General features: G+C 61.0%; 1 protein-coding gene across 4 annotated transcripts in view; it reads left to right on the top strand.

Moving 5' to 3' along the window:
• AFAP1 (actin filament associated protein 1) overlaps positions 1 to 22,466 on the top strand; it is a 118,672-nt gene that overhangs the window by 55,174 nt on the left and 41,032 nt on the right. For all 4 annotated transcript variants that reach the window (XM_066279101.1, XM_066279103.1, XM_066279100.1 and 1 more), the window contains 4 exons: positions 5,562 to 5,659; positions 11,442 to 11,550; positions 17,111 to 17,322; positions 20,876 to 21,055. In XM_066279101.1, the coding sequence (XP_066135198.1) occupies positions 5,562 to 5,659; positions 11,442 to 11,550; positions 17,111 to 17,322; positions 20,876 to 21,055 (599 nt within the window). The remainder of the gene's footprint in view (positions 1 to 5,561; positions 5,660 to 11,441; positions 11,551 to 17,110; positions 17,323 to 20,875; positions 21,056 to 22,466) is intronic.

The raw sequence follows: 22,466 nt of genomic DNA, 5'->3' as shown, positions 1-22,466 counted from the left end.
TGTATATTAACTTAACGAACTCATTCAGGCTCCCTGCTGTCACTGAAGGTGGTACTGTGTGCCACAGGCTCCCCGCTGTCACTGAAGGTGGTACTGTGTGCCAGGCACTGCGGTGCCGTCTCTGCACGGAAAGACAGGGCCTGTCAGGAGCTCGTGGAGCAGTGGGTGTGCTGGGGGCCCCCAGAGGACTGGAAGGACTCGGCCTGTACTTTCTCCTGCCAGGGTCTCTCGGCTGCAGGGGTAGTGAGCTTGCACGGGCAGGGTGCAGGGAAGGGCACAGGCATGGTCTGGGGGCGTCCACGTGCAGCCTGCCTCCTGCTGGCTGTCCCCGCCCGAGTCACGGGGCACCCTGCTCCCTCAGCAGCAGTCACCCCGCAGCCGTGAGCGTCACCACGATTCCAGACCCCGAGAGAAGGGGTGTGTTAGGGTTCTCCAGAGAAACAGGACCAATAGGGGGGAGAGAGAGAGAGAGAGAGAGAGAAGAGGGGAGAGGAGGGGAGGGGAGGGAAGGGGAGGGGAGGGGAGGGGAGAGGAGAGGAGAGGAGAGGAGAGGAGAGGAGAGGAGAGGAGAGGAGAGGAGAGGAGAGGAGAGGAGAGGAGAGGAGAACACTCAAGCACCTCTGGAGGCTGAGAAGTTCCACCTTCTCCCTGCCAGCAGAGAGCCAGGAAGCTGGTGGTAGAGTTTAGTCTCCTCTGGCGGCCAGAAACTCGGGGGCCCAATGGGGAAGTCCCACTCTGGGTCCAGGAGCTCCAGAGCCAGTGTCCGAGAGCAGGGGGAGGGGACATCTCAGCTGGCGGGGAGCTGTCTGCTCTTCCTCCACTGTTTTGTGCTGTTTGGGCCTTCAAGTGATCAGATGGTGCCCCCCACCACCACACACACCCTGGGAGGGCTGCCCCCTCACTGAGCTGACCAGTTGACCAGTTCAATGCTGGTCTCTCCTAGAAGCAGCCCCCAGACACACCCGGAGCGAGTGTTCCCAGCTCTCTGGGCATCGCTCAGCCTGGCCACGCTCACACAGAGGGCACCGCCCACCACAGCAGGTGCTTGGGTAAGCCACGTGGCACAGTGAACCAGCTGTGCAGTTAGGGGCGATGGCGGCACTTGGGAAATCCGCCTTCCCAGAGCTAGCCCGGGGCCACCCTTGCAGCAGGCCCTCGTCAAGACAGCCCCTCGGGCCCGCTGTTGTGTGCAGCGGCAGGGCTGGTTGGTGGGCTGGTCAGTGTGTGGTCAGGAGGGCCCTGGGCGGGGTCCACAGCTGGCCAGTGACGGAGAGTGGGGAGGGGCAGGGGCAGTTCTGGGAGAGGCCCCCGTTGGGCCCTGGGAAACTCTAGGAGGTAGCCGGAGGTGGTGTAAGGGCTGCTTTTCAGCAGCTGGATTGAGATAAAGTGCCCATACATACTCTTTACCCGTGTGAAGTGTTCAGTTCGTTGGGGTTTCGTCTACGAAGCCGTGGTGGTGACCCAGTTTGATGTGCATTCTGGGGTGAAGGGCTTGGTGGCAGACCAAGTCCCTGGGCAGGTGGGGACCATCACCGAGACAGGAGCACGGGGTGGGGACCGTGTTTTGGAGGAGGACGGGAAGTGTCCACTACTGAAAGCCCGACACTTCGTGTGTGGCTACTCTGGCCCCACACAGATAGGTATTAGGGAGAGAGTCTTGCGGTGCCTTTTCAGATCATCGTGCACACTCTTCTTTGACACTGCACCAGAGCTCACCACTGGTGGCTTCTGAAAGGTCCGTTGCAATGTATACAAACTGGTTTTGGTTTCTGGCTCTGCCCATCAGCAGGTATGTGGCCTTGCACAAGTCACTGAGTCTCTCTGCATGTTCAGTTTCCTCATGGGTGGAAAGGGCAATGGGGTCCCGCACCCCCGCAGAGCGGGGTTCTCAGGGCTGATGGGGTCCCGCACCCCCTCAGAGCAGGGTTCTCAGGGCTAATGGGGTCCTACCCCTCCTCAGAGCGGGGTTCTCAGGCTGATGGGGTCCCACACCCCCTCAGAGTGGGGTTCTCAGGCTAATGGGGTCCACACCCCCCTCAGAACGGGGTTCTCAGGCTGATGGGGTCCCGCACCCCCTCAGAGCGGGGTTCTCAGGGCTAATGGGGTCCTACCCCTCCTCAGAGCGGGGTTCTCAGGGCTGATGGGGTCCCACACCCCCTCAGAGCAGGGTTCTCAGGGCTAATGGGGTCCCACCCCTCCTCAGAGCGGGGTTCTCAGGCTGATGGGGTCCCACACCCCCTCAGAGTGGGGTTCTCAGGCTAATGGGGTCCACACCCCCCTCAGAACGGGGTTCTCAGGCTGATGGGGTCCCGCACCCCCTCAGAGCGGGGTTCTCAGGCTGATGGGGTCCCGCACCCCCTCAGAGAGGGGTTCTCAGGCTGATGGGGTCCCGCCCCCCTCAGAGCGGGGTTCTCAGGCTGATGGGGTCCTGCACCCCCTCAGAGTGGGGTTCTCAGGGATGATGGGGTCCCACACCCCCCTCAGAGTGGGGTTCTCGGGCTGATGGGGTCCCGCACCCCCCTCAGAGCGGGGTTCTCGGGCTGATGGGGTCCCGCACCCCCCTCAGAGCGGGGTTCTCAGGGATGATGGGGTCCCGCACCCCCTCAGAGCGGGGTTCTCAGGGATGATGGGGTCCCGCACCCCCCTCAGAGCGGGGTTCTCAGGCTGATGGGGTCCCACACCCCCCTCAGAGCGGGGTTCTCAGGCTGATGGGGTCCACACCCCCCTCAGAGTGGGGTTGTCGGGACCAAACGCAATAGTGTAAAGCGTTTAGACAGGGCCTGATGCGCCGCAGACCCTCAGACAGCCTCTGTGCCCAGCCCTGTCCTCTGTGCCCAGCCCTGTCCTCTGCCTGGGCCCTGTCCTCTGCATGGGCCCTGTCCTCTGTGCCCAGCCCTGTCCTCTGTGCTCAGCCCTATCCTCTGCGTGGGCCCTGTCCTCTGCGTGGGCCCTGTCCTCTGCGTGGGCCCTGTCCTCTGCACTCAGCCCTGTCCTCTGCGTGGGCCCTGTCCTCTGCGTGGGCCCTGTCCTCTGCGCTCGGCCCTGTCCTCTGTGTGGGCCCTATCCTCTGCGTGGGCCCTGTCCTCTGCGTGGGCCCTGTCCTCTGCGTGGGCCCTGTCCTCTGCGCTCGGCCCTGTCCTCTGCGTGGGCCCTGTCCTCTGCGTGGGCCCTGTCCTCTGCGCTCGGCCCTGTCCTCTGCGTGGGCCCTGTCCTCTGCGTGGGCCCTGTCCTCTGCGTGGGCCCTGTCCTCTGCGTGGGCCCTGTCCTCTGCGCTCAGCCCTGTCCTCTGCGTGGGCCCTGTCCTCTGCGTGGGCCCTGTCCTCTGCGCTCGGCCCTGTCCTCTGCGTGGGCCCTGTCCTCTGCGTGGGCCCTGTCCTCTGCGTGGGCCCTGTCCTCTGCGCTCGGCCCTGTCCTCTGCGTGGGCCCTGTCCTCTGCGTGGGCCCTGTCCTCTGCCTGGGCCCTGTCCTCTGCGCCCGGCCCTGTCCTCTGCGTGGGCCCTGTCCTCTGCGCCCGGCCCTGTCCTCTGCGTGGGCCCTGTCCTCTGCCTGGGCCCTGTCCTCTGCGCCCGGCCCTGTCCTCTGCGTGGGCCCTGTCCTCTGCGCCCGGCCCTGTCCTCTGCGTGGGCCCTGTCCTCTGCGTGGGCCCTGTCCTCTGCGCTCAGCCCTGTCCTCTGCGCTCAGCCCTGTCCTCTGCGTGGGCCCTGTCCTCTGCGTGGGCCCTGTCCTCTGCGCTCGGCCCTGTCCTCTGTGTGGGCCCTGTCCTCTGCGTGGGCCCTGTCCTCTGCGTGGGCCCTGTCCTCTGCGTGGGCCCTGTCCTCTGCGCTCGGCCCTGTCCTCTGCGTGGGCCCTGTCCTCTGCGTGGGCCCTGTCCTCTGCGCTCGGCCCTGTCCTCTGCGTGGGCCCTGTCCTCTGCGTGGGCCCTGTCCTCTGCGTGGGCCCTGTCCTCTGCGCTCAGCCCTGTCCTCTGCGTGGGCCCTGTCCTCTGCGTGGGCCCTGTCCTCTGCGCTCGGCCCTGTCCTCTGCGTGGGCCCTGTCCTCTGCGTGGGCCCTATCCTCTGCGTGGGCCCTGTCCTCTGCGCCCGGCCCTGTCCTCTGCGTGGGCCCTGTCCTCTGCGTGGGCCCTGTCCTCTGCCTGGGCCCTGTCCTCTGCGCCCGGCCCTGTCCTCTGCGTGGGCCCTGTCCTCTGCGCCCGGCCCTGTCCTCTGCGTGGGCCCTGTCCTCTGCCTGGGCCCTGTCCTCTGCGCCCGGCCCTGTCCTCTGCGTGGGCCCTGTCCTCTGCGCCCGGCCCTGTCCTCTGCGTGGGCCCTGTCCTCTGCGTGGGCCCTGTCCTCTGCGCTCAGCCCTGTCCTCTGCGCTCAGCCCTGTCCTCTGCGTGGGCCCTGTCCTCTGCGTGGGCCCTGTCCTCTGCGCTCAGCCCTGTCCTCTGCGTGGGCCCTGTCCTCTGCGTGGGCCCTGTGCTCTGCGCTCGGCCCTGTCCTCTGTGCGGGCCCTGCTCTCAGGCGTCCGGGGCCCCGGCCTCGGGGTGGCTGTCTCCTCGTTTCCCTCCCTCTGCCCCGCTGCCCAGTGAGCTTCAGCCCTTCCTTTCTTTGCGTTTCGTTCAGAGGGGCCGTCTGGTCTTTTCCGCCCCCCGTTCTCTCCTGGGCTCCTCCACTTGCTACGACTCGCCCGCCGACAGTGGTCGTGCAGATGTTCCCGTTTCTTTTCCTTTTCCTTGGCGCGCTGCCCAGTTCTCGGCCGGTGCCCGGTCTGTGTGGCAGCTTCTGGCGGTCGGGGGCTTTGTCCTTCTGTGTTTTTCCCCAGCCTGTAGCACTGTGCTCGACTCAGTGTAGGCGATCGTTGTTAAGGGATCGTTTTTCTCAGTCTGTCCAGATGAGCTCTTGGCATATGAATGGCACTGTGCCCAGTTAGAACCAGCTCCTTCCTCTTCCCTGCCTTTACTGGCCCAGTGCTCACCACGCTTTCTCAGTCAGGGCCCACCTGCTTGTCTTCCCAACCGGGCGAGTGCTGAGCTGTGAGCTGGGTCGGCCGTGTCAGTAATAATGTGTGTCTGTCACGTCCAGTATGAGAGTGTAAGATGGCACTTGATACAAACTGCCTGCTCCCGGGAGAGCGTCCACCCCTTAGCACATGGGTAAGTGCCGAGCGGAACGGGAGGTCAGGTGAAGAGCTCGTCCCTGAGAGGCCCCGCGGCACCATGGAGAGCGGGGCTCTGCTCCGGCCAGGTGGCCTGCCCGGCACGGCTCCTCAGGCTCTGTGACTGCCCCTTCCAGCCCGGATCCTCATCTACTCAGTGGAGACATCAACACCTGCCCTGCAAGGGGGCGGCTGTGGGGGGTCAGAGACGACCAGCGTCTGTGCGAGTGCAGCACGGGCGGAGGGCAGAGGGCGGAGGGCTGATAGCAGTGCCCCCTCCTCCCCCACCTCCTCCCCCACCCCTTTCATCTCTTCCCCTCCCCTCCTCCCCTCCTCTTCCTCCCCCTCTTCCCTCTCCTCCCTCTTCCCCCCTGCCCCTCCCCCTCCTCCTCCTCACTCAGCCTTGCGGTTGTGGTTGATGCCCACAGGTCTGGAAGTGAAGGACCATGCTCCAAAGCTGGAGACCCCCAGCAGCCTGCCGGCCCCTCCCCAGATGCCTCTGCCGGAGATCCCGCAGCCCTGGCTGGTGAGTCGGTCCCCCTGTCATGGCCAGGACCGCTGGATGCCTGGCCAGCGTCCGGTTCCAGGGCAGAAGAAGGAAGCCCAGTTCCGGAGGGGAGGGGGCCCCCTCAAGCTCTGTGGGGGCCTTGAGTGACAGCTGGGGGATGGGGAGCTGTGAGTGACAGATGGGGCTGTGACAGCTGGGGGGGGAGCTGTGAGTGACAGCTGGGGGATGGGGGAGCTGTGAGTGACAGATGGGGCTGTGACAGCTGGGGGGGGGAGCTGTGAGTGACAGCTGGGGGATGGGGGAGCTGTGAGTGACAGATGGGGCTGTGACAGCTGGGGGGGTCTGTGAGTGACAGCTGGGGGGGAGCTGTGAGTGACAGCTGGAGGGCTCTGTGAGTGACAGCTGGGGGGCTCTGTGAGTGACAGCTGGGGGAAGCTGTGAGTGACAGCTGGGGGGGTCTGTGAGTGACAGCTGGGGGAAGCTGTGAGTGACAGCTGAAGGGGGAGCTGTGAGTGACAGCTGAAGGGGGAGCTGTGAGTGACAGCTGGGGGGGTTTGTGAGTGACAGCTGGGGGGGAGCTGTGAGTGACAGCTGGGGGCAGTCTGTGAGTGACAGCTGGGGGGGAGCTGTGAGTGACAGCTGGGGGGGTCTGTAAGTGACAGCTGGGGGGGAGCTGTGAGTGATAGCTGGGGGGTCTGTGAGTGACAGCTGGGGGGGTCTGTGAGTGACAGCTGGGGGGAGCTGTGAGTGACAGCTGAGGGGGGAGCTGTGAGTGACAGCTGGGGGAGAGCTGTGAGTGACAGCTGAAGGGGGAGCTGTGAGTGACAGCTGGGGGGGGTCTGTGAGTGACAGCTGGGGGGGAGCTGTGAGTGACAGCTGGGGGCCTCTGTGAGTGACAGCTGGGGGAGAGCTGTGAGTGACAGCTGAAGGGGGAGCTGTGAGTGACAGCTGGGGGGGGTTTGTGAGTGACAGCTGGGGGGTCTGTGAGTGACAGCTGGGGGTCTGTGAGTGATAGCTGGGGGGGTCTGTGAGTGACAGCTGGGGGTCTGTGAGTGACACCTGGGGGGAGCTGTGAGTGACAGCTGGGGGGGCACAAGTCAGCTGCCCCTCGGGGCTGGAATTGCTTCGAAAATTACTGCAGCTGCAGGTCCATGGGAATCTGCTCTTCCATTAAAAAAACATTGAAGGGTTGAGCGGGCAAAACAGCGACAGGAGAGCCCGGGGACATGACCGTCTTTCTGGGTTCACGGGATTTGAGCATCTTAGTCTGAAACTTTGATATCCATTGTTATACCTCTTCTGAGATTTAAAAAAACTTTTTTTTTCCAGAAGAAAAATAATGTATATATTCCAGGAATGTATATTTTATTTGATTTGTGCATTCCAGACTTGTACCGGAGTCCTCTGCCCGTCGGCCACCTGGGTCCCCTCCCACGAGCAGGTTCCCAGGGCGGTTCAGCCCCTCCTGCCTGTGCTGCTTCCCGGCTTGATCCCTCGGGGAAATTGGGCATTCGTTCAAAGTCAGAGCGAGGTCAGGTGCCTGGCCGTCCTCTTTCTAATGTTTGCTCCCTCCGCGAGGCGTCTCATGCTCTCTCTACCGGGACACGAGCTGCAGGCGAACGGGCCCCGGCCTCGCTTAGTTCTGACCCGCCTGGGCCCCGGCAGGGGGCTGATGCCCGGGAGGTGCTCGGCAGTGACCCTGGTGGAGGGGGACAGAGGAGGTCAGCCCTCGCCGGGTCCCTGCCATGCAGCAGGGGTCATGCCTGTTCCTCTTATACTCTCCTTGAGTCCTGACCACCTGACCGCAGAGAACTCCCAAATTACCTGTAAGCATGTGACTAGTATGCGTGTCCACTCTTCACAAAAGGAAATTAGGGCCCTGTGAAGGCGTGTCACTTGCTCAAGGCCTGCGGGAAGAAGGAGAGGCAGAAACCGTAAGCCACGTGAGCCGCCCGCCGGGCCGCGGGCAGCAGTGCCACCGGGAGCGTGTGGTGCCAGGCCCAGCCTCTGCGCCTGCTGCTCCCTGTTGGAAAACCACCAGGCTGCTGGTGTAGGACCAGGGCTGCGTGTGCTGTGAGTGCGGCTGGTTGCAGCTCAGACTCTGCTTGTGTTTTCTGCATGACCAGTGCTCGTAATACATTGTTAACAGTGACCGGTTTCAGTGTCTCTCCAGTGGAGTCAAGTCTAGAGCGGTGTGAGACGCTGAGTCCCGCGTCCCACGTCCCCGGGGCTCTGTCCCTGCCGGCTGCCCACCCCCAGCGGGCCAGCATTCCTTTTCTCAGTCTGTCTGGACTGTCCCTTTCCCAATCATCTCAGGGGGTCACCTGCCAGCTCTCCTTTGTGCTCCATAGTTCCCCTTATAATGATTTTTTTTCAAATTAATGAAATTAATAGCTACAGTGGAAAGCGTGAGAAGTTCAAGAGCAAACTGACTCGCAGGACACGCACTGCGCACCTGCTGGGCCGTCGCGGGCGCTCTGGGAGGGGCCTGTCGGCCGCCAACCTTGAGCCTCTGTGGACATCACTCGGGGTCTGTGACGGAGCAGGAAAGGATGTCTGTCAGCACAGCCGGTCGGTTACGTGGGGGCCGATCCAGACGGGTCTGCTGTCTTTCTCTGATGGTTTTATTGAATGCGTTCTTCAGCAAGTAAGCCACTCAGTCATTCATTCAGGAAACAGCCTGCCTTTGGCGAGTTGTCCTGTGGTCAGTTGGCCATTAGCTGTTGGCAAACTGACTTTTTCCGGCGCATTAGCTGATGTGGGGTCAAGACGGCCGTGGGGGGAGCTGCTCCAGGCCGAGGGAGAGCCCTCCACGAAAGCGCAAGCCAGAGGTGGGTCCTGACGGACTGGCAGCATGGCATGCCCCTCCCCTCCGGGTGGGTGGGAATCGGCAGGGGAGGCTGGGCGCTCTGGGGGGTCAGGGCTGTAGGGCCTGCAGCCATGCCAAGTGTTTTGGAATTATCGCCAAAGCAACTGTAAGTGGATAATTTTTTTACGCTCAGTGTCAGATGCATGACTCTCCAACCAGGTAGCATGTCTCATTCATTTGAAATGGCTGCATTTTATTTATTTATTTATTTATTTATTTATGTATGTATTTTTCTGAAGCTGGAAACGGGGAGAGACAGACAGACTCCCGCATGCGCCTGACCGGGATCCACCCGGCACTCCCACCAGGGGCGATGCTCTGCCCACCAGGGGCGATGCTCTGCCCCTCCGGGGGTCGCTCTGCCGCGACCAGAGCCACTCTAGCGCCTGGGACAGAGGCCAAGGGGCCATCCCCAGCGCCCGGGCCATCTTTGCTCCAATGGAGCCTTGGCTGCAGGAGGGGAAGAGAGAGGCAGAGAGGAAGGAGGGGGGGGGTGGAGAAGCAAATGGGCGCTTCTCCTATGTGCCCTGGCCGGGAATCGAACCCGGGTTCCCCGCACGCCAGGCCGACGCTCTACCGCTGAGCCAACCGGCCAGGGCCTGAAATGGCTGCGTTTTTACTGGATTGTGGCACGTTCTCACTGACTGCTGGCTTCCTTGTCCGTCATTGTCGGTGTTTGTTACAAGTGCTGAGGAACGAGTGGTCTCTCCCTGCCTGACCCCGGGCCACCTCACGCCCGTGGGCACCTCTCCACGTCCTCTCCCAGCAGGTCTCACCCTCTTCCTCTCGCACAGCCAACACTCCGACCTACTGGGCAGCCAGGCCGGCCGATTGTGACATTCATTCACTGAAACTAAATTGCAACCTTTTGTTGATGGTGTTTGTGTCTGTGCTGCTCTGTGTCGCTCAACAGGGAATGTCAGTGACCAGCCAAGCTTGGGGAGGAGTCAGAGGCAGTCTTGTCACCTTAGGACGCTCCCCACACACAGGGAGTATCAGAAAGCTTCTATCTTGCTGCGGGGTAGGTGGCAGTGGCCCGAGGCCTCCTGTGTGCCTGGTGACCCGCCCCTGCGAAAACCCAGCACTCTCCTAGAACTTTGAAGTCCCAGGAGCGGCTTGCTGCATACTTCACAGTGGGACGTGGCTCCCTGCTGTGCAGGGGGAGCTGGGAGGAGGCCAGAGTGTGCGAGTACGTGTGTGTGTGTGTGTGTGTGTGTGCGTGTGTGTGTGTATGTGTGTGTGTGTGATGAAAACATTCCTGGGAAGAGCTGTTCTTCTCACCAGATTTCTGTTCCTGTTCACGTGAGTGTTGTGCGGCTGTCACACTGATTGTGTTGGGGTCCCAGTGCCGAGAGGGCATTTGGAGCGGTGGCCAGTTTGCTGGGAAATGGATCCCATCTGTGTCGATGTTGGCTGCCGGGACCCCCGCCGGCTCTGAGGCAGCCCTCCCCGACCCGACCCGGACCAGGTCTGATGGTCCCATCCCCCCTCCTCTCCAGGGGGGCGCTGAGTCTGCAAACGGCCGAGAGGAGAGGGCCTGGGAGACACTGGTGGGGCCCGGTGCACGTTGTGTGACTCACAGGGCGGTTTCTAGAAATGTTTTTATTTGATCACTTAAAGAGTAAGGGTTTGCACTGGTTTCGAGGGGGCAGAGGAGGGTAGTTCTTTGATATTTTGGGGCCGGAGCTTGTATAAATGTCAGCAGATGACAATGAAGTTTTTAATTGTAAAATATACATAACAGACACTTGACCGTCGTGACCACTGTGCAGTGTCCAGTTCAGGGGTGTTAAGTACGTTCTTGTTGTTGTCCTGCGGTCACCACCATCATCTCTAGGACTCTCACCATCCCAGACCAACGCTCTGCTCCCATCAAACTCCCCCTCCCCGGCCTTGGGAACGCCCCCCCTTTCTGTATTTACGAAACATTGACGTTTTGACCGCAGCCCCGACCGCCTGGTTGGTTGGTTCGGACACTGTGCCTCACTCTCTGTGTCCGTGAAACAAGGTGCTGTGACTTCTACCCTGAAGGGTTCCTGAACGGATGGACAGGCTGGTGCCACCTGTCACCAGGGCACAGGTGCGCAGAGCTGCACCAGGCAGAGCAGGCACTTGGCCAGTGGGGGCCCTCCTTCCCTTCGGCCCTTTCCGTGGGTGTCAGGACCCGTGGGGGAGAGGCCAGCAGTCCTGCAGGTGTTCGCAGGAAGGGGGCCGGCCTGCGTTAGAGCCATCGCGCCCGCCGGGGAGGGGGGGCTCCTGCCAGGTCCCAAGCCTGGGTGGACCTGGGGGCCCCGAGCTGCCCTCCGCTGTGCCCTGCGTCTGTGGCTTCGGCACCTGAGGGCCTCAGTCTCGGCGTCTGACAGGAGCTGATAGGACTGGTGTTCGTCTGGGCAGAGTCCTTTTCTGTTTCACTGGGAGGGTGGCTCCTAGGTGACTTCCCGTTTTCTTTTCCAGTGTCCCTGGAAATATTCGGGGTGCGGTGAGATGGCGGGCACAGGCACTCCCCCCTGGTTTGCTGAGTCCCTCCTGACCTGGCTGGTGTGCACTCTGTGAGGAGCGGCCGGGGCTGGGCCTGGTGGGTGTGCGCGGGGGAGTCAGACACGCCCGGGCAGGAGCTGACCCCAGAACCTCTCTAGAGCGATGCTCTTCTTTTTGCCGGAGACTTCCCACAGCAGAGGCGTGAGACGTGCCGGCCGACACCTGCGAGCTGGGCGCAGCGTTTCCTCCTGGCGACCCTGTTGTTTCCTCTCGCCCCACCTCCTGGCGACCCTGTTGTCTCCTCTCGCCCCACCTCCTGGCGACCCTGTTGTCTCCTCTCGCCCCACCTCCTGGCGACCCTGTTGTCTCCTCTCGCCCCACAGCCGCCGGACAGCTGCGAGCTGGGCGCAGCGTTTCCTCCTGGCGACCCTGTTGTCTCCTCTCGTCCCACAGCCGCCGGACAGCGGGCCGCCCCCCTTGCCCACGTCCTCGCTCCCGGAAGGGTACTACGAGGAGGCCGTGCCGCTGAGTCCCGGGAAGGCTCCGGAGTACATCACCTCGAGTGAGTGTCGCATCTGCTGGCCACGGCGGGCCTCCGGGCACGTGCCGCTAGAGAGCCTGGCTCTCCCTGGGCAGGAGGGGACAGGGCCCCCCACACACTGTGGGGGTGCGGATTGCGGTCGGTACTGAACCCAAAGAGGGTAAGTGCAGAGAGGGCTGGGGCAAGTCGGGTGTCTGCCAAGTACCTTGGGGAGTTCAGACGGTTGTGACTGAGCATCCGTGGAATCTCTTTGCCATGGAAACGTGTGTCCAGGTAGACCGTGTCCCCTTGGTCTGAACGGAAGGACTCTGTGTCCTCATGGGCGTGTGCCCCTCCCTGTGACGGGAGGCCCCCCAGGCTGCGTGCAGGGCCCGCGGGGCGAGGCTCGCTGGGCGCACGCAGGCCCCCCGCAGAGGCCTTCTCTTCCCGCGCAGACAGCCTTTCCCGCACACTCCTGCCTGACTGGGCGCCATCCTGACGTGACTTGGCGGGCTGCCTGCTTGGTGACGCTGGGAGGAGCCTCCCTCTCTGAGCCCCAGCGTTCACGTGCAGAGAAAGGGTGACCCTGGACAGGGCACCTGTCAGAGCTCCTCTGGAGTGTGCTCCTGGGCCACTGGTCAGTCCTGCTCCCGGCGTGGCGTCTCGGGGGGCGTGGGAGACAGAGTCCATGGGCCGCGGATGCCCAGCTAGTGGCTGTAGCGGAGGAAGGGGCCACACGCAGAACTGTGCGGCCGCCCACCTCCCCGGTCTTCCCTGGGCCGCCCTCCAGCCTGTGTTGTCCCTGCCCGGCCTGCCGCCGGCGCTCTGCTCAGAGCCTGGGTGGACCGCGCCGTCTCCCTGCAGCAGACTCACAGTCTCACCGCTGTGTCAGGAACCCCACCCTGGCCTCTCCCCGTGTGGAGGGCTGGACTGCAGGCCCCCAGAGGACCTCGGGGCTTCTCCAGCTCCCTGTGCTGTCACTCAGCTCGGTGACAGTCCGACAGGACTGAACCCAGTGTCAGCGAATCGCTGTTAGAGTCTGAGTCACGGAAGGGACAGTTCTGACCAGGAGATGAGGAAGTATTGGTATTGAGATCTGTAAGTTCACATTTTAATTTCTCTTTCATCTTAAGAACTAGTTGGGGAAAACACATTCAGGTAATTTCTGTGTCTGCCACTTCAGAAGATTGTAAGTTACCTAGGAAGCACAGAAGAAGTTGGTGGTGTGAAGTAACTCAGGACCTCACCGGACTCCTTTCCTTCGAACTGGGACGAGCACACCAACGTTTGATGCGGGCGCTCCCCTGCATCCAGGACACTCGGCCCCAGACCTCTCCCGCCTGCCGGCCCGCCCCCAGCAGCACTGGAATGGACGGTGGCTTGCTTTGATTTCCAGGGCCAGCGGGGACTTCTGGCTGAGAAGCCAGCGTTGCTGGTGTGCCTGATGCAGAGGAGCCGTCCTCGTCGCTGGCTGCTGGGCAGCTGGTGCTGGACTACGTCCAGCAGGAGGAGGGACGGAGGGCTCGTGCTCAGGGAACAGCCTGTCCGCGGTGACTCGGGCTTGGGGAACAGCACCTGGTGGCCCCTGGGATCAAACGTCTGTGGCCGTGTAACCGGAAGGGAAGGGCAGCGAGATGACCCGCCGGCCGGCCAGGCCCGTGCTGCCCGCGCTCGCCCCGCTCCGGTGACAGCCTGTGGACTTGGCCAGCACAGCCTCGGGCTGTCACGGGAACTGTCTTCCACGTGACCACAGCCTGTGGACTTGGCCAGCACAGCCTGGGGCTGTCACGGGAACTGTCCTCCACGTGACCACAGCCTGTGGACTTGGCCAGCACAGCCTGGGGCTGTCACGGGAACTGGCCTCCATGTGACCACAGCCTGTGGACGTGGCCAGCACAGCCTGGGGCTGTCACGGGAACTGGCCTCCACGTGACCACAGCCTGTGGACTTGGCCAGCACAGCCTCGGGGATGTCACGGGAACCGTCCTCCACGTGACCACAGCCTGTGGACTTGGCCAGCACAGCCTGGGGCTGTCACGGGAACTGTCCTCCACGTGACCACAGCCTGTGGACTTGGCCAGCACAGCCTGGGGCTGTCACGGGAACTGTCCTCCACGTGACCACAGCCTGTGGACTTGGCCAGCACAGCCTCAGGGATGTCACGGGAACTGTCCTCCACATGACCACAGCCTGTGGACTTGGGCAGCACAGCCTGGGGCTGTCACGGGAACTGTCTTCCACGTGACCACAGCCTGTGGACTTGGCCAGCACAGCCTGGGGCTGTCACGAGAACTGTCTTCCACGTGACCACAGCCTGTGGACTTGGCCAGCACAGCCTGGGGCTGTCACGAGAACTGTCTTCCACGTGACCACAGCCTGTGGACTTGGCCAGCACAGCCTGGGGCTGTCACGGGAACTGGCCTCCACGTGACCACAGCCTGTGGACGTGGCCAGCACAGCCTGGGGCTGTCATGGGAACCGTCCTCCACGTGACCACAGCCTGTGGACGTGGCCAGCACAGCCTGGGGCTGTCACGGGAACTGTCTTCCACGTGACCACAGCCTGTGGACGTGGCCAGCACAGCCTGGGGCTGTCACGGGAACTGTCTTCCACGTGACCTGTGCCGCGTGGGGGCCCGTGGAGCAGCCCTGGGCCGGCTGCTGTCTGTCTGGGGAGAAAGGCTGGAAAGGGACTAGGGAAAGGGCCCACCGGTGACACGGTGACCAGCAGTCCCACGGAGCTGCAGGCACCAGCCCAGGACTCAGGAGACCCTGTGGGAGCTGTGGGCCCCGGGACCGCTCACACCAGCACGGAGGCCGCAGCCCAGAGAGCGGATGTGCCTGCGCTGACCTTCGAGTGCGCGGCTCTGGGCCCTCGCGGCCTTCCCAGCGGCTCACACAGTTCCCTGTGGTCAGCCCAAACCCGCATCGTCCAAGAGCTGGGATTCGGGGAACGCCGCTCTGGCCGTGTCAGGCTGGTGCAGTAGACGGTCACCACCACTGACCTATCAACGTGGTGACTAGGCTCACCTCTGTCACCTCAGGGGACTTCCCACCACACACAGCAGCTGCACAGCTCAGCATGACACGGCACAGCTACCGCCCGGGACGGGAAACGCCCTGACTCCCCCAGAGGACACCCAGTCCGGTCATCCACTCTGGGGGCACGGCCGTCCTCCCCTGGCTGGGTCATGCTGTCCCATTGAGAGAGAGCTCCGCAGTGAGCGACTGTTGGCGCCTCTTATGCTGGATGGTGGGGGAACCGAAGAGGCCAGGAATGACTTTGTCGCGTCAAAGATGTGCGCATCTGAAGAGAAGGAGGACTCGTGACCAGTTCCGCCTTCCCTGTAGCTCCGGTCACAGCCGCTCTGTGTCACAGCTGGCGCTGATGACCTCCTCCACGCCCCTTTGAAAGCAAAGGCCTTATGTGCAGCAGCAGCAGCAGAGGGGACAGTCTGGACTGTCCTCTCTTAGTCACTGCGCACAGTGGCCGTCAGCGCCGCCCGGCCCCTCCCACATTCCTCTTGACACAGGCTCGTCCTTCTTAGCAGGAGTCCCCCTGTCACCTCAACTCGGCCCCTTCTCAGTGCTGTCACCAGAGCCACCTCTCCTGTCAGCGGAGTCACACTCCTGCCCTGAGGTCTTCTTCATGATTTAAAATTCCAGTTCAGCTCCCAGTCTCTCCCTCCCCCGGCCCCCGTAGTCATGGCTCTTTGTGAGATTAAGATGCAAGCCAGACTCCTGAGCACACATGACAGTCCCGTTTCCTGCGGGCAGGAGGCGAGTCCTGTCCCGTGCTGCGTCTGCTGTGGCCAGCGGCTGCGGCCAAAGTATCTCCTGTGCCATCTACATGTCACCACCCAGGCGTGCGTCCCTCAGACGTGTTTGGAAAGGGGATGCCTTCCAGACGCGTCCAGGTGGAAGGGACCGCAGAGGGCTCGGACGGGCCCCCAGGAACATACCACACGTGTGGAGGCCGACGTCGGGAACCGTCCTGACAGTACGGGTGTGGCTACCCCCGACTGTCCCGCCGTCCCTCCGCTAACAGCTCTTCCTTCTGCACCCGTGTATGCCCTCGCCCCGTGCCAGGCACTCCGTACCTCCTGGGACGGTCAGCTCCAATGAGGAGGCCTCCCTTCCCTCAGGGGCCCTACGGCCCGATGTGGGAGACAGACGGACAAACAGCAGCGACAGGGCGGTGTCCCACGCTCCGTGCTGGGTGGTGCAGAGGCGCCCAGGAGAGGTGCTTCACCCGGTGTCTGGTCAGCACGGCGGCCGCAGCAGAGCACCGCCGACACGGGGCCTTTACTTTCCCCCAGTCTGGAGGCTGGACGCCTATGCCCAGGGTGCAGCATGCGTGGGGTCTGCTGAGAGCCGTCCTCCTGGGGCACAGACACCCCTGTCCCGCCGTCCCCATCCTCACGGGCAGAGCGGGCACGGAGCTCCCCCTCCTCCTGTCCTCCCGGGGCACAGAGCCCCCTGTCCCATTGTCCCCATCCTCACGGGGCAGAGCGGGCACGGAGCTCCCCCTCCTCCTGTCCTGTGAGGGCACAGAGCCCCCCCCCGTCCCATTGTCCCCATCCTCACGGGGCAGAGCGGGCACGGAGCTCCCCCTCCTCCTGTCCTCCCGGGGCACAGAGCCCCCTGTCCCATTGTCCCCATCCTCACGGGCGGAGCGGGCATAGAGCTCTCCCTCCTCCTGTCCTCCCGGGGCACAGACCCCCCCGTCCCATTGTCCCCATCCTCACGGGGCAGAGCGGGCACGGAGCTCCCCCTCCTCCTGTCCTGTGAGGGCACAGAGCCCCCCCCCCCCGTCCCATTGTCCCCATCCTCACGGGGCAGAGCGGGCACGGAGCTCCCCCTCCTCCTGTCCTCCCGGGGCACAGAGCCCCCTGTCCCATTGTCCCCATCCTCACGGGGCAGAGCAGGCACGGAGCTCTCCCTCCTCCTGTCCTGTGAGGGCACTGCTCCTCTCAGATTGGCCCCCCACCTGCATAAGCTCGTTTAACCTTCATTCCCTCAGAAAAGCTTCCTCCAAAGCAGTCCCTTTGGGACTGGAGTCTCAGCACGTGGATGTGAGTGCAAACGGAGCTCAGAACGAGAAGGGGGCGCAAAGGTCTTTGACAGGCCCCAGGACGGCCTGAAGGAGGGGGGTCTCCTCGGGTGGGATCCTGAGCCTCAGGAAGGGTTTGTGCTCCTGGCGGTGCCGTCAGAGAGGAGGACATTGCAGCCCAGGAAGAACCCTAACGTGACGTGTGGGTGTGGCTGACCGGGGACCTCTGTGGGCAGGGGTCTCGGCAGGTGGGACGCACCACAGACCAGGGGAGGCGCTCGCCCGGCAAGGACACGGCAGGGGTTCTACAAGGCAGGTCTGCCGTGTGCGCACCGGTATGATTTTTCTCCGTGCAGAATGTGTAGTCCCTAAAGTGACTTGGTCACCTTATACGAGGTCACCTGAGTCCAGGAGCTGTCTTCCCATATTTTCGTTAGTTACCATTTGTCCAGCACTAGGCTGCAGAAGCCCCACCCTCCCTGATGGAGAGAGGTGCGTCCCTGAGCCCACTTACGGTTTTTGTAACCGAGTCTGTCTTTGCTTCGGACAGATTATGACTCAGACGCGATGAGTAGCTCCTACGAATCGTATGATGAAGAGGAGGAAGACGGAAAGGGGAAGAAAACGCGGCACCAGTGGCCTTCCGAGGAGGCCTCCATGGACCTGGTGAAGGACGCCAAGATCTGCGCCTTCCTGCTGCGGAAGAAGCGCTTTGGACAGTGGACCAAGTTACTCTGCGTCATCAAGGACACCAAGCTGCTGGTAAAGCCCGCCGGCTGCTTGCTCCCGTGATGCCCGTGGCAGCTCCCTGGCGGCCTCACCCGAGGGAGTGTGGACCCAGCAGTGGTTTCCTGTTGTTCTTGTTGTTGTTTTTGTGACAGAGTAGAGATAGAGAGAGAGACAGAGAGAGGGCCAGATAGCGACAGACAGACGGGAGGGAGAGAGATGAGAAAGCACCAGTTCTTCATTGCGTCACTTTAGTTGTTCATTGATTACTTTCTTATATGCCTTGGGGGGGGGGCTATAGCTGACTGAGTGACCCCTTGCTCAAGCCAGCAACCTTGGGCTCAAGCCAGCGACCTTGGGCTCAAGCCAGCGACCTTTGGGCTCAAGCCAGCCACCATGGGGTCATGTCTATGATCCCACACTCAAGCCAGCGACCCTGCACTCAAGCTGGTGACCCCGCACTCAAGCCAGATGAGCCTGCGCTCAAGCCGGCGACCTCGTAAGCCCAGTAGTATTGACGTTGGCGAGGGGAGAGGGCAGGCAGCACAGACCCGAGCGTGTGTGGTGCGCTCACAGCGCCCCGCACGGGCCCCACATAATCGGCTGGCATGGGCGGGCGGGGCCTGGCTCTATCGTGGAGGCTCTGGCGGCTCCCTAGCAGGCAGAGGGCAGCGCCGCCCCTCCCGGCAGCCTCTGCACTGTGTGTCGTGGAAAGGCATGCTGCTTTTCTGGCCGGAGGCTGCAGGATGGGTTTCTCATCTGCCCTGAGTCAGTGGATTCCTGGGAGCCCGGTCAGAGGAGGGGGCGGGCTGGCCACGCGGTCTGCAGGCAGCCTGGCCAGCACAGGGGATTCTTCTGGAAAGCACAGGGCCCTTTCTTTTTCTTTCTCTTTAAACTGAGAGGCTGAATAGGAAGATAGAGTGAGAGAGAAGCAGGGAGCTGTGCCCAGCAGCTCCCGGAGGACGGGTGGGCGGCCCTCCCCACTCTCTCCCTCCGGCCCACCTTCCTGCTCAGCTGCAGAAACCTCCGTTGATTATGAAAATTGTGAATTTTGGAGCACTTTTTGCCTTTTGTTTTTCTTTCATATTAACCTTGACCCTCCACCCCCCAAAAAAAATCATTCAAAACTCTATCTTTAAAACAGAACACACGCAGTTATTTCTCTCTGTATCACTCTGTGGCAGAGCAGATAGCTCGCTCTACAGATTAATCTGTGACTTATGGGACTCTTATTTTACTAGGTTCTTAGGACATTGTATATATATATATTTTTTTTTTTCATTTTTCTGAAGCTGGAAACGGGGAGAGACAGTCAGACAGACTCCCGCATGCGCCCGACCAGGATCCACCCGGCACGCCCACCAGGGGCGACGCTCTGCCCACCAGGGGGCGATGCTCTGCCCATCCTGGGCGTCGCCATGTTGCGACCAGAGCCACTCTAGCGCCTGAGGTAGAGGCCACAGAGCCATCCCCAGCGCCCGGGCCATCTTTGCTCCAATGGAGCCTTGGCTGCGGGAGGGGAAGAGAGAGACAGAGAGGAAAGCGCGGCGGAGGGGTGGAGAAGCAAATGGGCGCTTCTCCTGTGTGCGCTGGCCGGGAATCGAACCCGGGTCCTCCGCACGCTAGGCCGACGCTCTACCGCTGAGCCAACCGGCCAGGGCGGACATTGTATATTTTTTAATAGTTCGATTAAAAAAAAAACGCAGTCAAAAGTACATGTTTTCCCCACATGTGTGGTCTGACATCTCCCACATGTAGACTATGCCAGAAATGATACCACCAGGGAATTTTAGAGCAAAGAATGAAACAATAAAAAGATGAGGAAGATGAACGTGGTGTTTATTTCCAATCTGCCTTAACGGCTGCGGGATGTGGACATCAGGATGTCTTAAAAATACACAGGTGCCTCGTGAAGGAGAGGCCGTGACGCTCACCCCCAGAGCCGTGCAGCATGGAGGGTGGCCGTCCAGGGGGCCGTGTCCCCTGCTGCACCCCCACTACCGCTGTCCCCACACTGTCCCCACACCTTCCCCACCTTCCTCCTCGTGGCCGCCATCTACCGGAAGCCCCATCCTCACACCAGGACATTTAGAGTAGCTGTAACTATTATATTTCAGGAGAAATCAGGGGAAACCATCAATTGAAAACTTTTTAAAAGTAGGTATATTCATAATCCAGCCATGTGCCATTTAAGAGCCATGGTTTTGGAACTGTAAATAATTATTTCTGAAAATGGGTCATCGCATGACTGGCGGTGGCACAGTGGATAGAAGATTGACCTAGGACGCTGAGCTGAGGTCCCAGGTTCGAAACTCCAAGGCTGCCGGCTTGAGTGCAGGGGTCACCGGCTTGAACATGGAATCATCAAAATGACCCCGTGGTTGGTGGCTTGAGCCCAAAGGTCACACTGGCTTAAGCCCAGGGTTGCTGGCTCGAGCCAGGGGTCACTGACTCGGCTTGAGCCCTCCCCCAAGCCCTGCCTCGGTCAAGGCACGTATGAGAAGCAGTCAGTGGACAACTACAGGGCCACAACTACAAGCGGATGCTTCTCATCTGTCTTTCTTCCTCTCTCTGTCTCAATGATTAAAAAATGAAACTAGGTATCTCTTTATTCATTCCTTCATTAGTAGCTGGCTCCGAGTCAAGGGCGCAGGACTTGGGTTTGGGGCTGGAGCTCTGGGTCTACCACTTGTTTCACTCACCTGACTTTGTCAAGTTACTTAACCCAAGTTACTGGTTACTTAACCAAGTTCCTGAATCGGGTTAACTGACCTACAAAACAGACACCTGTGAGTTCGAGGCGGGTGAGATGTCTCGTCTAATGATGACACTCAGTACTTGGTGTAGTGGATGTTATTGTTACTAATAATTTAATATAACTCAAGAAAATAACAATGCCTCATTTTACACGTGAGGCAACAGGCTCAGAAGACTTAAGAAACTTCCCAGAACCCAGATTAAATGAGTAGCAGGGCTCGGACCCAGCTACCCGGCCTCCTCCGAGAGTGGGAGGCGCTAGGTCTCCGTCCAGCCCCAGCGTGAAGTCTGTAGTGAACGCAGTTGTGCGAGTGCAGCGGAAGGAGTTCGGGCTCAAGCGGAAAGCCGAGCTCCGCAGACATTCCTGCATCTTGTGTGCGGGTGGTTACACTCTCCCTGAGAACAGCCGCCCGTCTTCGGGAAGAGCAGAGAGAGGAGGTGGGCAGCGAAGTGTCTGGGGCCGCGTTGTTTCAACAGAGCCCGTCAAGCACGTTCCTGTGACTCACTGAGAAAGCTCCCCCGGCATGTAAGCATGGGGCCCCTCTGTGTCCCCGCTGGGTCACGTCGCCGGTGGCCAGCAGCAGCCTTTGCTGGACCGACGAGGAGCTGCGGGTCCACGTGCGCAGCGCTGAGTGTGGGTGTGGCGCGGTGGTGACAGCCTGCAGGCGCACCTTCCGGTCTCTGAGCATCCCTGCTGTTCGGCGAGCCCTCCAGGAGCTGACCCCCCCACCCCCTCCACCCACCCTCCCCCGGTTCCCATGAGGCCCACGCTTCGTCAGGGTCCCCTCCCGCGGTCCCCTGTGACTGACCGTGCCGTCTCCTGTGACCGCAGTGCTACAAAAGCTCCAAGGACCAGCAGCCGCAGATGGAGCTGCCTCTCCCGGGCTGCAGCATCACCTACATCCCGAAGGACGGCAAGAAGAAGAAGCACGAGCTGAAAATCACCCAGCAGGGCACAGACCCGCTGGTCCTGGCCGTGCAGAGCAAGGAGCAGGCCGAGCAGTGGCTGAAGGTGAGCCGCCGGCGTAGCGTCTGGAGCCGCCCCCCCGCGCCCCGCCCTCCACGCTCCGCCCTCCGCACCCCGCTCCCCGCTCCCGGCTCTCCGCCCTCCGCCCTCCCCTCCACCCTCCGCCCTCCGCGCTGCGCTTCACTCACGGTCCTGAGGTCTCTTTCTGCTTCCGCTGCTGTCTGCTCAGGCGTGGTCAGCATCTGCGCGGGGGTCGGTCATCCTGACAACTTCTGGGTTAATCACCCCAACTCTTCAAAAGACAACCTGTGTGCGGGCTGCTTCTAGAACTTTCTTACTTTGACTTTCTGGTGTCACTTGATTGTGTCTAGATGTAGACTCTTCTTTATTTATTCCGCTTGGGATTCCTTAGGCTTCTAAAATCTATGGGTTGTCATCTTTCTGAGTTTCAGAAAATTTTTCAGCCATTTCTCTTAAAGTATACAACTTTGCTCCATTTCCTCCCCTCCCCCCGACTACATATTAGGCTTTTTCACTGTCTTCTATCTTTCTTCATTGTACTTATTTTTATACCCCTTTAAAAATTAAAAAAAAAATTTTTTTTTTGGTCTGGTTACATTTTCTTGTTACTTTCCAACTAACTGTTTCTCTCTTTAGCCAGGTCTAATCTGCTGTTAAATCTGTTCCTGTTCATTGTGTTCTTAATCTTGGTTATAGTCATTTTTAATTCTAGAGTGTCCAGTTGTTTCCTTTATGAGTGTGGGCCTGGCTTTTGATCTGTCTCCCCGACAAGCACGTGGCAGGCGCGGCCGTGCCCATGGTGGCTTCAATGGCGGCCGCTGGTACTGCCTGTCACCTGCCGTTGCGCCTGCTCTTGTATATGTCTGTCTGTCCCCTTCCGCCAGGGTACCTGATGGGCGTGCCGCTCATTGCATTTGGGAAAAAATTATTTCAGGATTATTTTTTACTGTGACAGAATTCACATTGCACACAATTTAGCCCATGAAGTACGATTCACTGGTGGTTGGCACGTTCAGACTCGTGCAGAGAAGATCTGTGCTCACTACACGCACAGTCGCTGCCGCCACCCCCGGCCCCACCCAGGCCCCACCCAGCTGCTTCCTGTTCCTGTCAGTGGCCTGTTCTCAGCATTTCGTATGTAAACTCACACCACAGGTGTCCTTTCTGACTGGGCTTCTGTCACCAGCTGTCATGTCTTCCCGGCTCGTTCCCACTGTCGCGTGGACCCGTGGTCCGTTCTTCTGTATCGCTTCTTACATCCTAGCTGGGGAATGCCTGTTGAGGCCGAGGCCCTGGCGACTTCTAGCCATGTTTTCTTCTAATAGCTGTACATAGCGGTAGCTCCACATTTAGCCTGTGGTCCTGGTTTTGTTAACAGAAAACTGCTGTTATCCCGTCCTGTCATAAACTCGCTCTCCAGGCTGTCAGGGTTTTG

Source organism: Saccopteryx bilineata, chromosome 5 (genome assembly GCF_036850765.1).
Source record: "Saccopteryx bilineata isolate mSacBil1 chromosome 5, mSacBil1_pri_phased_curated, whole genome shotgun sequence".
Taxonomy (NCBI): domain Eukaryota; kingdom Metazoa; phylum Chordata; class Mammalia; order Chiroptera; family Emballonuridae; genus Saccopteryx; species Saccopteryx bilineata.
Note: the sequence above shows the minus strand (reverse complement) of the source record. Positions and strands in the feature narration are given on the sequence as shown.